Source organism: Lucilia sericata, unplaced genomic scaffold (genome assembly GCF_015586225.1).
Source record: "Lucilia sericata isolate MDLA Ls3-8-SP2 unplaced genomic scaffold, ASM1558622v1 Contig000572F_arrow, whole genome shotgun sequence".
Classification (NCBI taxonomy): Eukaryota; Metazoa; Arthropoda; class Insecta; order Diptera; family Calliphoridae; genus Lucilia; species Lucilia sericata.
Window position 1 is genome coordinate 1 of NW_023994580.1, and position 15,582 is coordinate 15,582.

General features: G+C 37.3%; 2 protein-coding genes across 2 annotated transcripts; both read right to left on the minus strand.

The window, feature by feature from the left end:
• Positions 1-120: 120 nt before the first annotated feature.
• LOC119606328 (uncharacterized protein KIAA1841 homolog) lies at positions 121-2,372 on the minus strand (the record flags this gene model as incomplete). The annotated part of the gene is given in 7 exon segments (XM_037959780.1): positions 121-343; positions 398-779; positions 845-972; positions 974-1,117; positions 1,223-1,523; positions 1,592-1,718; positions 1,721-2,372. Coding segments are annotated over 7 exon segments (1,957 nt in total), but the record flags the coding sequence as incomplete, so codon positions are not given.
• Positions 2,373-3,170: 798 nt separating this feature from the next.
• Positions 3,171-5,585, minus strand: LOC119606326 (prolyl endopeptidase-like). Its single transcript, XM_037959779.1, has one exon. It carries the CDS (start codon positions 5,529-5,531, stop codon positions 3,258-3,260), a length of 2,274 nt encoding a protein of 757 aa, XP_037815707.1. The 5' UTR covers positions 5,532-5,585; the 3' UTR covers positions 3,171-3,257.
• Between the last annotated feature and the right edge of the window lie 9,997 nt (positions 5,586-15,582).

A 15,582-nucleotide genomic window follows, 5' to 3' on the forward strand; every position in this document is an offset into this window, starting at 1 on the left:
TTACTTACTTACTTACTACTTACTTACTTACTTACTTACTTACTTACTTACTTACTTACTTACTTACTTACTTATCTCAAACACACTAGTAGTCATACTTAATGTCCAACCTTAACTTACCATCTGGATTCAAAACCGGCAACAAACCCTGACGACAACGTTGAGGCATCAACGATATACCCATCCATCTGTGTTCAATTTCTCCATTAGCCAATAAGTCTTGCATACGATGTGGAGGGCAATCACCTAAGGCTTTACCCTCAATAGCTAACTGCACTATAGATAATATAGAACGTTCACGATCAGTTTCTACTAAAACGCTATGTTCACGAAACTGACAGCCCTAAAGTAAAAGAAATTTTAAAATATTGAAAATGAAATTAAAATCATAACTTACATGAGGACCCGGTAAGGTTTCATAACGAAAAGCCTGTTGGCCACAACAAGCATAACGACCAGCTGGACCTGTAGTACGACCCTCGGCAACAGGACCGAGAAAGCTAGGTGATTCGGGATGATAACGACACCAAGACATCTGATAAACCGGAAAGTACATTTCACACAGACAGCAGTACAAATAATGAGCATGACCCCATAGTTTCCAATAGACCAAACGCCACGATTTAACCTCTTTAAATAGTTGGGCTATATAGTAATTCAAATCCCATGAAGATTCGCGCACATGATGACTAACAATTTGACCCCAACGATTTAAACGTACATTACCTGGTATACACTGTATATAGGACTTCATGGTATTGGTTAAACATTTTTGACATCTATTTAAGATTTATGATTTAATTAGTATTCATTTTATTTTAAATATAAAATGGCCGATATATACTTTGCACATTTAAATAAACCCGATAAACTATAGTAATGACCCCTTAAAGCTTCCGTTTCTGGTTCGAAAAGACTCAAGATAAGTTTGGTCCATAAACGCGGCAATAAACGATCCTTTTTATCACACACACATTTCCAATTCAACATTAGTGAACATGGCAGCCATGCGGGTGATTATGGTATCATTTAAACAGGAGAGATTGGTAGAAACTCGTACCACTTCACCCAAGCGGGAGTGACAAAAGCTTAAGCAATCCATAAGCAAGGGTTCCATCTAAAATATATGTATATTGGTTTTAATAATTATAAATTTAGAGACTTTACTCCGTAATCAGTATCTAAAATATTCGTATATTCGTATTCGAACTATGTATTATACCTGTAAAAAACTAGCTGAAACTAATATGGGAACCACATTATTAACATTTAAATTTGGTGCCATATCATTGTTAGGATCTACACTAGACGTGCTGCTAGTGGCATTCTCCGATTTTACCCATTTCATAAGCCATTCGAAGATTTGTATGTCACAGTGTACCGATATATCCATATCCTCGAGCTTTTGACCGGCAGTAACATCGGCAAAGTAACCCATCTTGCTGACGAGCAAACTCTGAGGACACATGAAATCCTTAGAAGTATTTTTCACCTCATCACAAACATGTATAACAACTTCCGGACTTAAAGAGAAATACAAGTGGCAGTTTTTTGCGCAAAATATATGTATTTATAATATTATAATACTTACTCCTTTTTGGTGGCATTAACCACTGTCGAGGACTTTAGTTGTGTTACACTTGTTTTAGCTTTTACTTTAGTGGCGGAATCCTTGTTTGCAGCGCATTCTGACTCATTTGTTTCTTCGCGGCAGGCATAACAGATGATTGGGCTGTAACATTTTTGATATCTTTGCCTTCTCTTTGTTGTTTGGGTTTCAAACGACTAGTGTAATTAGCTGGCAGTGGCACTGGACAAATAAAAGGTAAAACTGCATCCAAAATGCCCTCATTTAAAACATAATCCAATTTTTCATTTAATTTCGGATGCAAACCTCCTTCTGCATTTTTACTTGATACTTTTGAAGTTGTTGTTAAGGTAGAGGCACGTCGTAAAGGACGTGTAACTTCAACACCCACGGCGCCCACATTATTCTCACCTATTTCCTCAGCCGGTAAACGTACATGGCGATTAAAACCATATAAATCATTTACTAAACGATTTTGAGATAATTTATGAAAATCTATAGGACTTTGTGTACCATAGGTTTTAGGACGAGCCGTGGTCAAACCGGTCGCACCATTAGACGATTTTGTCGTTTGAAAATGTTCCTTATGTTGTCTTTGTTGTTCTTCACTATTGTGGGAAATCATGTCATTAACATGACACGACAAATTTAAAAAATCCAAAAATTCATTTAAATTTATTGACTTATCCGTTATATCTGCACTGGCATTGGAATTTGTATTGGATGTAGTCGAGTTTAATGAGAACTCCGAGTTGTTTTTTAAGGAATTTTTACGTGAGGACATAATTACAGGAGGTTTATAATAGGATGTTTTTATTTTTTTGAATCCTTTTCAACTTTATCCTTAATATTTATTGGTTCAAAGTGTTGCGGGAATATTATTTTAAAAAATAACAAACTTCCGTTACCTAGTAACGGTCTTCAAGCTAAACTGTTAATATGCACCATAAAAAGGTGCTTCTCCCCTCGGGGACCATTGTGATTCTCTTTGTAAAGTGTGAAGATCCAAAGATTGAGAAACAAAACGCTAGAAAAAACAAATAAAGAGGATAACGGAATACAAGTTGTATAATACAACCAAGTCGAAGAAGAGAGTTCTTTAGACATTCACACCTATTCTACATTCTACGTTTACGCATTCAGTTACGTAACGATCGAAAAAAGGTATTCCAAAAAAACTGAATCGTAAGAAAAATAAAAAGCAATTCCATTTCGTTTCAATGCTTTAACGATTGTGTGTATTGTGCATTACGATCGTAGTTACGCTTTCTAAGTTGTTGTTTATTTGGCGGATAGTCGAATCGAAATGCAGAATACAATAGTTGCCAAACGAAGAAAATTTCGATTCGAATTGAAATGCAGAATAGGGAGATTAAATCCAAACGCAAATTTAATTTTCTTTTAGCTGTTATGAAATGCATTTATTTATTTAATAATTTGTAACGTTATACAATAGATATAAAAAGTTTTATTATTATCATGCACTAACAAAGTGTTTGTTTTTATATATAGAAAGAGCTATAATAGATTTGAATACGATTTCATTTATATCTACGTATGAATGAATATTAGTTTAAACAATATTTTAAATGTTCTATTTATAAAAGATGGCGCTAGATTGTTGTGATATACCAACTTTGTTAATACACATTGGCTTGGTTTATTTCCTTTAAATATTAACATTTTCAACCTTAAGACTTTTAAGCATAAACGTAAGAACATCGGTGGCCTCCTCGATGCGCTTCGATGTTGGCTTGCCAGCACCATGACCAGCTTTACTATAGACACGCAATAAAATGGGATTCTTTTGATGTTCAGAATTGCGAACAGCCTCCTGTAGAGCGGCAGTGAATTTCAATGAATGCAAAGGACTAACACGATCATCATGATCGGCAGTTAGTATTAAAGTAGCAGGATATTCCTCTTCAGGCGACTTCGGTGTATGAACATTGTGTAGTGGCGAATATTTCAAAAGATTCTCGAAATGTTCCTTTTCATCGGGATTACCGTAGTCCGAACACCAGGCATGGCCAATGGTGAATTTGTGGAAACGTAACATATCCAAAACACCTACTTGAGCTACAGCAGCACCAAAGAGATCGGGTCGTTGATTTATGCAAGCACCCACTAGCAGACCACCATTGGAGCCACCTTGTATAACCAAACGATCTTTGGTAGTATAGTTATTGGCCATTAAATATTCAGCAGCAGTTTGGAAATCATCAAATACATTTTGTTTATTCAACAAACGGCCGGCATTATGCCATTTTTCACCATATTCGCCACCACCACGTAAATTGGGATAGGCCAGTACGCCATCGAACGAGTCAATGAACATAAGACCAGAAATACTAAAGGAAGGCTGCATACTGATATTGAAACCACCATAGCCGTATAAAAGGCAAGGTCTTGGCTTGATGACATCGGTATTTTTGTAGATTATAAACATAGGCACTTTCGTGCCATCCTTGCTCTTGTAAAATACTTGTTCCACCTTGTATTTGGCAGCCGAAAAGTTTTCCAAATTCAATTTAATTTCACGCAATACCTTTGGCTTGAAATCGTTCCACTTAAAGTCATAATGATATATGGTTCCCGGATTAAGGAAAGATGAAAAATTGTAAAAAACTTCCGAATATTTCTTATCGCCTGAGAAGGACATTACCGTACCAATGTCCAACTCAAATTTACTAATCAATTTGCCGTCCTTTAAAGAATTCACTTGTAAGGCACTCTTGACGTCTTGTATATAACACAATACAAGTTTGTCATCATCCACACAACGGGCCCAATCCAAAACATCAGTTTCATGCTCGGCCACTAAGGTTTCCCATTTTTCTTCAGCATAATCATCAAAATCTATGGCAATAATACGATAATTGGGAGCATTTTTGTTCGTTCTAAAGAAAACCTTTGAACCCAAATTTGTAACATATTGGTAATCGGACTCAAATTTCTCTACAATTTTATTAACTTTCAGTTTGCCGGTAATTTCACCAGCCTCTTCTAGATTAGCATAGTAGAGTATGTTATCGCGACAGTCTTTAACTATGGGCATTATAAGGTATTTGCCACAATCCGAAACTTCAGATTGTATGCGCCACGTTGGCTCTTCGGGAAACTCTGCTATCAGTATATCTTTCTCTTGAGGTTGTCCCAAATAATGGTAGTAAAGCTTTTGAAATTCATTTTGTTTGGTTTCCGAACCATCTGTTTTTCCCTCTTGTCCAGGATAACGACCGTAGAAGAAACCTTTGTTGTCTTTGGTCCAAGATATGTCAGAAAACTTTACCTTTTCCAAGACCTCATCCAAATCTTTGCCGGTTTCTACATTGCGCACATAAATCTTAACCCAATCTGAGCCACTTTCACTCAAGCCATATGCCATATATTTGCCATCTTCCGAAAATGATTTTTGAGCCAAAGCTATAGTGCCATCTGTCGACAAAGCGTTAGGATCGAAAAATAAGCGCGGCTCTCCGTCCAACTTGTCCTGTTGGTATAAAACACTCTGGTTTTGCAAGCCGGTATTCTTGTAGAAATAATAGTAATCACCATGTTTCGTGGGGCAACCATATTTTTCGTAATTCCACAATTTCGACAACTTCTCATTGATTTTCTTCCAAGCCTCAAAATTTTCCAAAAAAGGCTGACTAATTTCATTTTGCAAATCGACATATTTCTTTGTCTCTTCCGAATCAGGGTCTTCTAGCCAACGATAGACGTCTTTGATTTCGACGCCGTGTAATTTTTCCACATAGCTCTCATCTTTGCGAGGAGTTGGATAATCGATGGCAGCATTTGTTTTCGTAGTTTCTCCGGTCATTTCAAGCACTTTTCTAGTGGATACTAAACGTTTTGTGGAAGATGAAATTTGCTGACAACACTTTACAATTTGCAATTGTTTTTTAGACAATGCAAGAGAATGAAAAACAATTCTCATTGTGTAACGAAAAGAGACCTGCTCCGAACAGAGCCCAGGCGGCTGACACTAAAAATATCGGCGGCGGCTTAAAATCGACTGTAAGCCGGCTAAGTATCAAATACGCTTAATTTACAAATTTCCAAAGATTTTATATAAAAACGGAATCCGGGAGATAAAAACGTGGGATTTTGTGTATAATTTATAACAATAAAATAGAGCAAGCACAAAAGTTGTGTGAGAAATTATGCAGGGATGGAAAAAAATAAAAAAATTTAACTCTCTATAAAAGATACAAAAACAATTTAAAGCTTATCGTCGTTCATTTAAAAAATAAGTGTCTGGTACTTTTTTCAAATTCGGGCCTTTAGGGAATAAACGGGTAAAAACTGTATTTTGGAACTTTTTGCTCCCCATGTATCTTTTAAGCCAGGGAACATCAAAAAATATTTTTGACTCCTTTATAACTTGACGAAAAAATAAAAATATGAATTTAGTACTTTTTGGATATTCGAACGTATAAGGGGTGAAAATTGTACCTATTTTTGGTACTTTTTTCATAGAACATTGTTTTTGGTTTTTTAACTTAGGGCGGGTTTTTCAGATAAAGATAATCTACATTCTTTGTTTAAACCTAGTTTAATATATGTTTTGTGTTTTTCAGTAAACAGTAACGTTACTTATTATCTTAGTTTTACTGAGTGTTATTGGCCAATTAAACTTAAGTTATAAGTGAGAAGACACAATTAATAAAAACAATAAAACACTGATTTCGGAAGAATAAAAACTTAATATTTTAAGTAAATTGCAATTTTCCGATTCGTTTTGTTTTATTTACTATTGTTTTAAATGTTTATTTAACATTTTTCCAAAAATTTTCATTTTACAAAAGTATTATTTGCAAAAAACAGCTGTTCATTGTTTATATTTTTGAGTGAAAAGTTGGCAATACTAACAAAGTTAACTGAACTTAAATCCATAACTGAAAAACACAATCATCGGTTAAAGTCCGCCTACATTTGTTCCGAGTTTAATCTAACAGCAAGTTAAGCCTAGTTTAACTGAGTAGTAAGAAACCCGCCCTTAAACATATGAATACATAATAACGGGCTCCCAATACGATGTTGCAACTTTTTGGAATAAAATTTTTATTTCGTTAATGGGGAGGAAAAAAGTACCAAAAGGGGTAAAAGCGGGATATTTGATTTTATTCAAACATAATTATCCAATTTATATACAATTTTTAGATTTAGAAACACTAAATATGCTAATGGGGTGTAATTTGGAACACCGGTACCAAGTGATATTTTTTGGTACTTTTTCATTCTCCAACTGGTACTTTTTGAGTTTTCTATGATATTGAAATCGAAACATGAAATTAATAAAGAGATTTTTCGGTACTTTTTCGTTCTACACAGTTACCTTTTTGAATTTTCTTTAAAATTAAACATAGAAACATGAAATTAAGCATGTAGAGCCCGGAGTAAATGAGAATCTATAAAAGGGACTTATTGGTACTTTATCGTTCTTCGACTGGTACTTTTTTGAGTTTTCTATTAAATTGAACCTAGAAACATGTAATTAAAGGAAAAGGTATTTTACTTTTTTGTTCTTCAAAAGGAACTTTTCGAATTTTCTATGATATTGAACCTAGAAACATGAAATTAGGTATGTAGAGCCCGGATTAAGTGAGAACCTTTAAAAGGGGACTTTTTGGTTCTTCAAAAGGTACTTTTTGAATTATCTATAATATTGAACCCAGAAACATGAATTTAAGCATGTAGAGCCCGGAGGAAGTGAGAATATATAAAAGGGAACTTTTTGGTACTTTTGTGTTTTTTATAATAATAATAATAAAAAAACATAAAATTGGATACCCAGCTCCCTGATTGTATAAAAATCTCTATGAGAGGAATTTCTGGTGAAAATTAAACATGCAATATCCTGATTAAATGAAAATCTATAAAAGTCATTGTCTCGTACTTTTTCGTTCTTCAACAGCTTTTTTTAATTTTCTGTAATATTGACACTAGAGTCATAAAATCAAACTTATAGGGTCTTTATTTAAAGGGGACTTTCACAGATTTTAAATATTGAACCTAGAATCAAGTATATTTATTTTAATATTTATTTTATTCAATTACGATGAGGATAATCTATATAATAAAATTTTGAATAATCTACATACATGATTAATTTCAAATTTCTGGGTTTAATATTATAGCAAACTCAAAAATTACCAGTTAAAGAATGAAAAAAGTATCAAAAAGTTCCCGTTTATATGTTCTTACTTAATCCGGGCTCTACATGCTTAATTTCATATTTCTACGCCAAAAATTGGACTCCTTCGACCATAATTATCGATTTTATTGACAGGAAACAAAAGGCCCTATATACAAAAACATTTAAATATTAAAGGTAAAAAGTCCAATTTATCCATTTTTATATACGCCATTGTCAACTATCATAACAAATGATAAGTTTTACTATTAAACAATTTGTTTATTTACTTCAAATAAATCGCGTTGATTGAAACAAACTTTTCTATATAAATAGTTTTTTGGTTCTCCTGTAAAATGTTAAATAGGGCAGTTTGCGTTTTAGGTGACGATATATATAAGTTAATAAACCAAAAGTACCAGACATCTGACCGCTTACTTTTTTACTGAACGACGATAAGCTTTAAACTGTTTTTGTATCTTTTCTAGTTTAGGAGATATGAGGTTACCGAATTTATCCTTTTTTACCCCCTAAACATTCCAATTTTGTAGTATACATATGTCGTAAAAAAGCAAATTTCGGAAGTGGTCATATAGATATATGAAGTTTGAAAATTAGATTAATATGAACGTCAGCGTTATTTTGGGAATAGGGACTTCAATGAGGAATTGGGTCAATTATGGACCAAGATCTCCATAATTTAGTAGTTTTTTAATTCTACCATTATTTATATTGGCGGACCGATCCTCATAATTTTAGGCTTCATAAATATAGTTTTCGGTTCCTAAAAAAGTTTTTTTTCGTCGAATTCTATTATTAAATTTTTGTGCGTTTTAGTAATTTTCTGAAGAATATCTCATATGGGTTTAGGGTGAATTATGCTTCGATTGTCATAAAATTTGATAGACATATTTTCGTTTCAACAAAACTTATTGTATTATGGTATTATTATGTCCGTAAAAAACGTTAAAATCAATTATTGAAGGTGATCTTATATAGGGGCAGGGTTAATTATGGCCTATAAAGATTTCGATTGATATAAAACTCGATCATGTTATATTTTATTGCTACACTGGCATTTTTATGTTAGTTATTGCACGTTAAAATCATTTTCTGTGCGACCTTACAACAAACCTGCAAACAAATCAACTGTAATAAGCGTCACAGTAGTATTACATCATTACAACTATTTGTTTCTCTTCCGTGCATCCAGGGTGAACCAAAATTCAACAAATTCCCATTTAGTTTTTGTAAAATAAATGGGAAAATATTTAATAGATGAGTTGAGACAAGGTTTCAACTATCGAAAAGAGGAGAACTGCGTTGACGCTAAGAAATAAGGGAAAAAGTCTTCGTTTTATTACCGGAACCTTGGATCGTTCCTTATCTTTTGCACAAAATGCGCTTAAGAGACAACCATCAGCTGAACACCGTGGAAAACCAAAGAAAACATCTCCAACAAGGGATAATCGCATAATTACTATGGAAAAAACCCTTTCATCTCTTCCAGAGCCATTTCTGCAGATATTGGTAACGTAATTTCTTCCCGAACGGCTTGTTGAAGACTATACAATGCCAATTTACCTGGTAGAATAGCCAGAAGAATTCCTTTGCTTCCACCAAAAAAATTAAAGATACGGCTAACTTTCGCCAGAATTTATTAAAATTGTTCCGGACCAGAGAGTGAATAAAAAATGGGGTAATATCGTATGTACTGATGAAACTAAAATTAATTTGTTCGGAAATGGCTTGGCTAGGAACGTACAATGTCCCAAAGGTAAAGAATTCCATGTTCGTTTTACTAAGAAGACGGTCAAACACGGCGAAGGCAACATAATGCTTTAGGGCTATTTTTCGTGGAACGGTATTGGTCCTATTCATCCGGATTTCCGACACCATGACACGATTTTAATACAGGGACATCCTAGAAAATGTTATGTTTGCCCTATGCTGAAGAAAATATGTTTCTCAGGTGGGTTTTCCACCAGGATAATGATCCGAAAGACACCTAATGATGTGGTCTTACTGGACTGGCCAGGTCAGTCACCTGACCTCAACCCAATAGAAAACCTTTGGGGAGAGTTAAAAAGAAGAGTAGCTAAAGAATGTTTTCAAAATACTAATCAATTACTGGCATTTATCCAGAAAATATGGTACGAAATGCAGAGGAAACCTGCCGTAAACTGATCTCCTGTATGCCAAAAAGGGTGGATAATGTTATTCAAAATAATGGTTGTTACACAGGAAACTACCAGACAAAATTTGTAATGAACAAAAAAATTTTAAAATATTAAATTAGATTAACTTTTCTGATAACTTTGCTGAATGTACTTATTTTTTGTCCACCATTTTAAAACATTTTTAAGAAGACTGAAAGCAGTTTAGAATTTTAATTTATTTTTCTTTCGTATTTTTATTTTAAATCTTATAAAAAAAATTTAATTATGTTCACTTTTTAATCTTCCTTCAATAAATATTTTATTATAAGCTGTTAAACAGAACTTTTACTGATGTATTTATTTTTTTGTCCACATGTGTATATTAGGGACATAACTAATTTGGCGAAATTTTTATGTCATTTGAAATCAAAAACATCACACACCAACCCCAATTTCTAATATAAACCAAATTTTTTTAAATTTTTTATTTTTTTAATTTTAAGATTAAAATATTTATATATGGGCATTTCTACCTAGAAGTATTTTTGTGTCACATCGCGACTCATCATTGCCTATATCTCCGAACTTTTTGATTTTTCGCAAATATACTATTTTACATCCCTAAATCAAAAAGTCCATAAAAAGTTATTTGTTGATAATATTTGTTTTGACCATATCTCCGATTCTTATGGACCAATTTTACTGGTTTTAAACAACTAAATACTTAAAAGCATATTTAAATTAATTATCTAAGATTTGGATTCCGAAGACATATGGAGCCTTCAAAAGACTGATTTTAAAAAACAGACGGACATACATTTGGTGCGTGAACTTTTTAACCAACCGCGAAAAATAATAATGTAGTTTCTCATAGTTTTTAATACTCTATTCGACTATGATATGCCAACTTGCATATTTGTAAAGAATGTCAATAGTTATATCCCTAGTGTACATACAGTGAATCAATTAAGTAATTTGCCTATGTAAAATTTTATAAATTTTAAGAAAAAACTTTATCTGAACAATTATTTTTAGCAAAATAAATCATCTGCGATGGTAGTCATCTTGTCGTGATGCAGATGCTTAAGTGCAATGATTTGTAGAGCCAAACTGGAGGGAATGGCCAGCATAAGTTGGCTATTCCTGGCAGGGTCACCCATTCCAGTCGGGTCTACATTGAGCGCGATACTAAGAACTACCCTCCCCCAATCTGATAGCGTCTGTTTCCCTGTGGGACGGCTATCAGATGCTTTCCCAGACTACTCTCCCCTCACTGAGAGGGGTGGTCTGGGTTAGCTTGTCCGGCTGGTTCTATTAGAACCATACACTTAAATGTGTGTCTGTCTGAATCCACCAGCGTCTGTTCCGATATTGGGCGGCTGGTGGTCTGCGTCTGATTTCCCCTGTGGGGACGGCAGTTTACCCTACCTGGCAGTAGGTTAAAAATGCAACTGTCTCTTTAGACAATCAATATGGAAAGTAAGAAGGAAGCATGCCCCGCGTACCCGGTCAGGGGCTTTATAATCTCCGGGAACCCTACTCCCACGGCGTCGGTAATGGGCTGTGAAGAGTCGAATGCGACCGTTACCCAGGCTAGTCAGGCGGCAATACCGGGTCAGGCTAGCTTGCGAGCTACCGGCAAAGCAGGAAGTCAGTTTGGCACACCCAGGCTGGCGGAATGTAAAAAACAAACAGCTATCAGTAGTTGTTCTTTAAGTGGCGAGGCCCCCCTGGATTTCTCTGCAGGCTCCTCCAAAGCTGCTAAAGCCCAAACCGTTAATCCGGTTGAAAACCCTGTTTCGGGTCCTGTTGGAAAGGGGTCGGCTAAGTCGTCCCTTCCTGCAGGTTCCCAGGTGCCTTCTGTACCCCCTGGTTCAGTGATGGAATCCTCCTGTCCTGGGTCCGTACCACCCCCTGCCAAGTCCGGCAACCAAACAACAACGACTCGGCACAAAAAACCATCAAAGCGGGCTGCAACTACTAGGCGTTCCGCCTTGAGAATTATCGAGCTACTCGGATCTAAAACATCTGAGGAGCTCACCAAGGATCAGAATGATTCGCTCCAATGGGCCAAGGCCCAAATTGCTGGCACAGACAACGCTCCTCCTCCCGCTGAAGTGAAAGCTGAAGCGGCGCCTAAACGGCAACGTTCAGAGGAGGAGGCCATGGCTACAAGTCAGCAATCCGGGACAAAACGTCCCAAACAATCGCAGAAGTCGATGACGCGCTCTTTTAGTGAGGTTGCCAAAGACAGCCTCGTTCGGGCCGTCATCGACAGAAGTGATGTTGACGGATCCATATCCCAATCTAATTGGGATATGGTGAAGCAAAAACTTATGGGAGTGTTCTGGAAAGTTCTCAGAGAGAACCCAGGCACTCCTCCCCAATGCGATGATGCTGGATGGTTCCAGGGTCACGTGAAACTCATGACTTGTGCAGACGAACGCTCAGCGTTGCTGCTCAAGTCTGCTGTTGCATTGCTGGGTGAGGTATGGGCTGGATCGAAGCTTGAAGTGGTGACTCCTGAGGAGATACCACGCAGGCCCAGATCTATTGCCAAAATACCATCTGAACCCTCCACCCCCGAAGAGATCTTGGAGATTCTCCAGTGCTGCAACCCTCAACTTCCAACCAAAGACTGGAAGGTGGTTAGGGTTTCAGTGGCTGATGGACCTTCAAGACACGTGATCGTGATCCTTAACAAGGAATCTTTGGAGCCACTGAGAGAGACAAAAGGGAAGGTCTACTATGGATTTGGTACGATTTTCCTTCGAGTCTATCGCAGTGACTCCAAAGGCGATCCCTCTCCGAAGGTGGAAGCAGTGGATGTAGATGCCGTGCAGTCGGTAGAAGGCACGGAAGGCAACCAAGCCACCGATCCTTCTGATAAAGAGGATGCTCGATCGATCTCTGACATGATGGGCTCCCTCTTTACTCAGAAGGATGAGGTGGTTGACGATGACGAACCCCTGGAATTAACTCAGGAAGTCGTCAACGTCACAGTTGTAGAAAAGGATGGTGAGATTGACTCAAATCAATCTTCACCACTCTAAAGCAGCTTCCGCTGCACTGCTCCTCCGAGTGGCACAAAGTGGGGAGGAGCTAGTAATGGTCCAAGAACCATGGATCCATCAGGATCGGGTTTGCGGACTACACCTTAAGGGCTATAAACTCTTATATGTTAAGAACTTAGGTAAAGTACGATCCTGTATACTGGCTAAAAACTCCTTGCATATCTTCATTCTATCTGATTTTAGTGATGTAGATACTGTTGCAGTGGCACTAGAGCATGACGGTGTAACGACATGGCTTATTTCAAGCTACATGGCCCACGACCACGGAGATAGCCCACCCAATAATTGTGTCCGTAGTTTGGTAGATAAGGCGAATCAGCACAACATCCCCATTATCATATGTGCTGACGCCAATTCGCACCACAACATCTGGGGTAGTAGTGACACCAACACTAGAGGTGAGCAACTTTTCAATTTCATTCTCAGTAGAAATTTAGAAGTAGTAAATAGGGGTTCAGAACCCACCTTTATTGTATCTAACAGAAGAGAGGTACTAGATATAACGCTTGTGAGTGCTGAGCATCGCAGGTGTATAACAAACTGGACTGTTTCTAATGACTGTTCTCTATCGGACCATCGGTATATTGATTTTACAGTTGGTACTATAAAAGTGAATACTACTAGTATTCTTAACAGAAGGAAAACGAATTGGGAGGTTCAGAATAGTATGCTTTCCATTTCTCTTATGTCTCCCCCTACTATTGAGAGTACGGAGGATATTGATACGGCCGTTGCAGAACTAACAGAAGCTTTCCGCTCGGCTACTAATATTGCCTGTAAACCTTCCGCCAAGAGAGGAAAATCAAAGCCTCCGTGGTGGAATCCTGACATTGCGCGCGCTAGAAAAGAGTGTCGTAAGCTGTTCAATGAGGCCAAGAGATCAAATAACTGGTCTTCCTATAAGTCCTCTGTGAACCACTTTAAGAATATGATCAGGAACGCGAAGAGGAAGGCATGGAGGGACTTCTGCTCTAATGTTGAAGGATCCTCTGAAACCAATCGACTTCGTAAGATTCTGTCAACTACACAAGCTGTACCGAGCTACATTCAAAAACCCTGTGGTAGTTGGACTACGTCTAGCAGGGAATCTCTTGAAGTCCTGTTGGATACTCACTTTCCGGGATGTCAGCCCATTGAAGATAATGGAATAAGGACTACCCTGGATCACAGCACGACAAATCCCAGCTCTGTTATTATCAATAGAGAGAGAATTTGTTGGGCTCTTAACAGTTTTGATCCATATAAATCACCGGGTCCTGACGGTATTATTCCAGCAGACCTTCAGAAAAATGAAGATCTTTTGATACCATGGCTGCTTTTAATTTACAAGGCATGTCTAACTACGCTGTATATTCCTAGTACGTGGATGAGGTATAACGTTGTTTTCATTCCCAAAGGAGGGAAAGCATCACATACCAAACCTAAGGACTTTAGACCAATTAGTCTAGCGTCCTTTGTGCTCAAGACCCTAGAACGGGTTATTGATGTCCATTTGAGAATGACCATCCCACCGGAACGAATCTCTAAATCACAGCATGCATACACTAAAGGTAAATCTGTTGAAACAGCTCTTCATTCACTAGTTGGACATATTGAACGTTCGTTACTGTATAAGGAGTACTCTCTTGTCGCCTTTCTTGACATCGAAGGTGCCTTTAATAATGTTGAACCCAGTGCCATCCTAACTGCGCTAGGAGGACTGGGTGTTGACTCCCAGACTCAGTTGCTCATTGGGAAGCTATTGAGCAATAGGGTCATTAGTGCCACAATGGGGGGAGTCTGCGTCTCGCGACTTGCCAATCGTGGCACTCCCCAGGGGGGAGTTTTGTCTCCCTTACTGTGGAACGTGGCTATGAATACTCTACTGTCTGAAATGGATAGCAGAAGAATTACGACTGTCGCTTATGCCGACGATGTGGCAGTGTTGATATCGGGTAAATTCCCCGATACAATATCTCGTTGTATGGAAACTGCTCTTAACTTATTGAGTAAATGGAGTGTTTCTTGTGGACTCAGTGTTAACCCACTGAAAACTGAACTAGTCCTTTTCACTAGGAGGTATAAAATTGATAACTTTATACCGCCAAAGCTGAATGGAATTAGATTAAAAATCTCGGATCACGCAAAGTATCTTGGCGTAATCTTAGATTGTAAGCTATCCTGGAATCTGAATATTCAGAACCGGGTTAACAAGGCCAATGTGGCTATCTATACATGCAAGAAGGCAGTTGGTACAAACTGGGGCATCAACCCGAAAGGTATTAACTGGATCTTCAAGGCAGTAGTAAAGCCCATACTTTTTTATGGGGTTATAGTATGGTGGCAGGCCATGGAGCATGCTACAAACTGTGCAACCATCGAGCGCACTATGAGAAACATTGCAATCCTTATTACGGGAGCAATGAAGACAACGCCAACCAAGGCACTGTTAACCATGCTGAATTGGTTACCAGCTGACTTAATGGCCTTTCAACTCGCCCTTAACTCTGCGATCAGATTAAATGCCTGCGGCTCATGGTCTGAGTGCAGAGACTACGGGCATTCTAGAATTATAAAACATTTCGAATTATTACATTTGAATGTTGACTATTGCATTACGAAGCCCAACTTCGATAATCG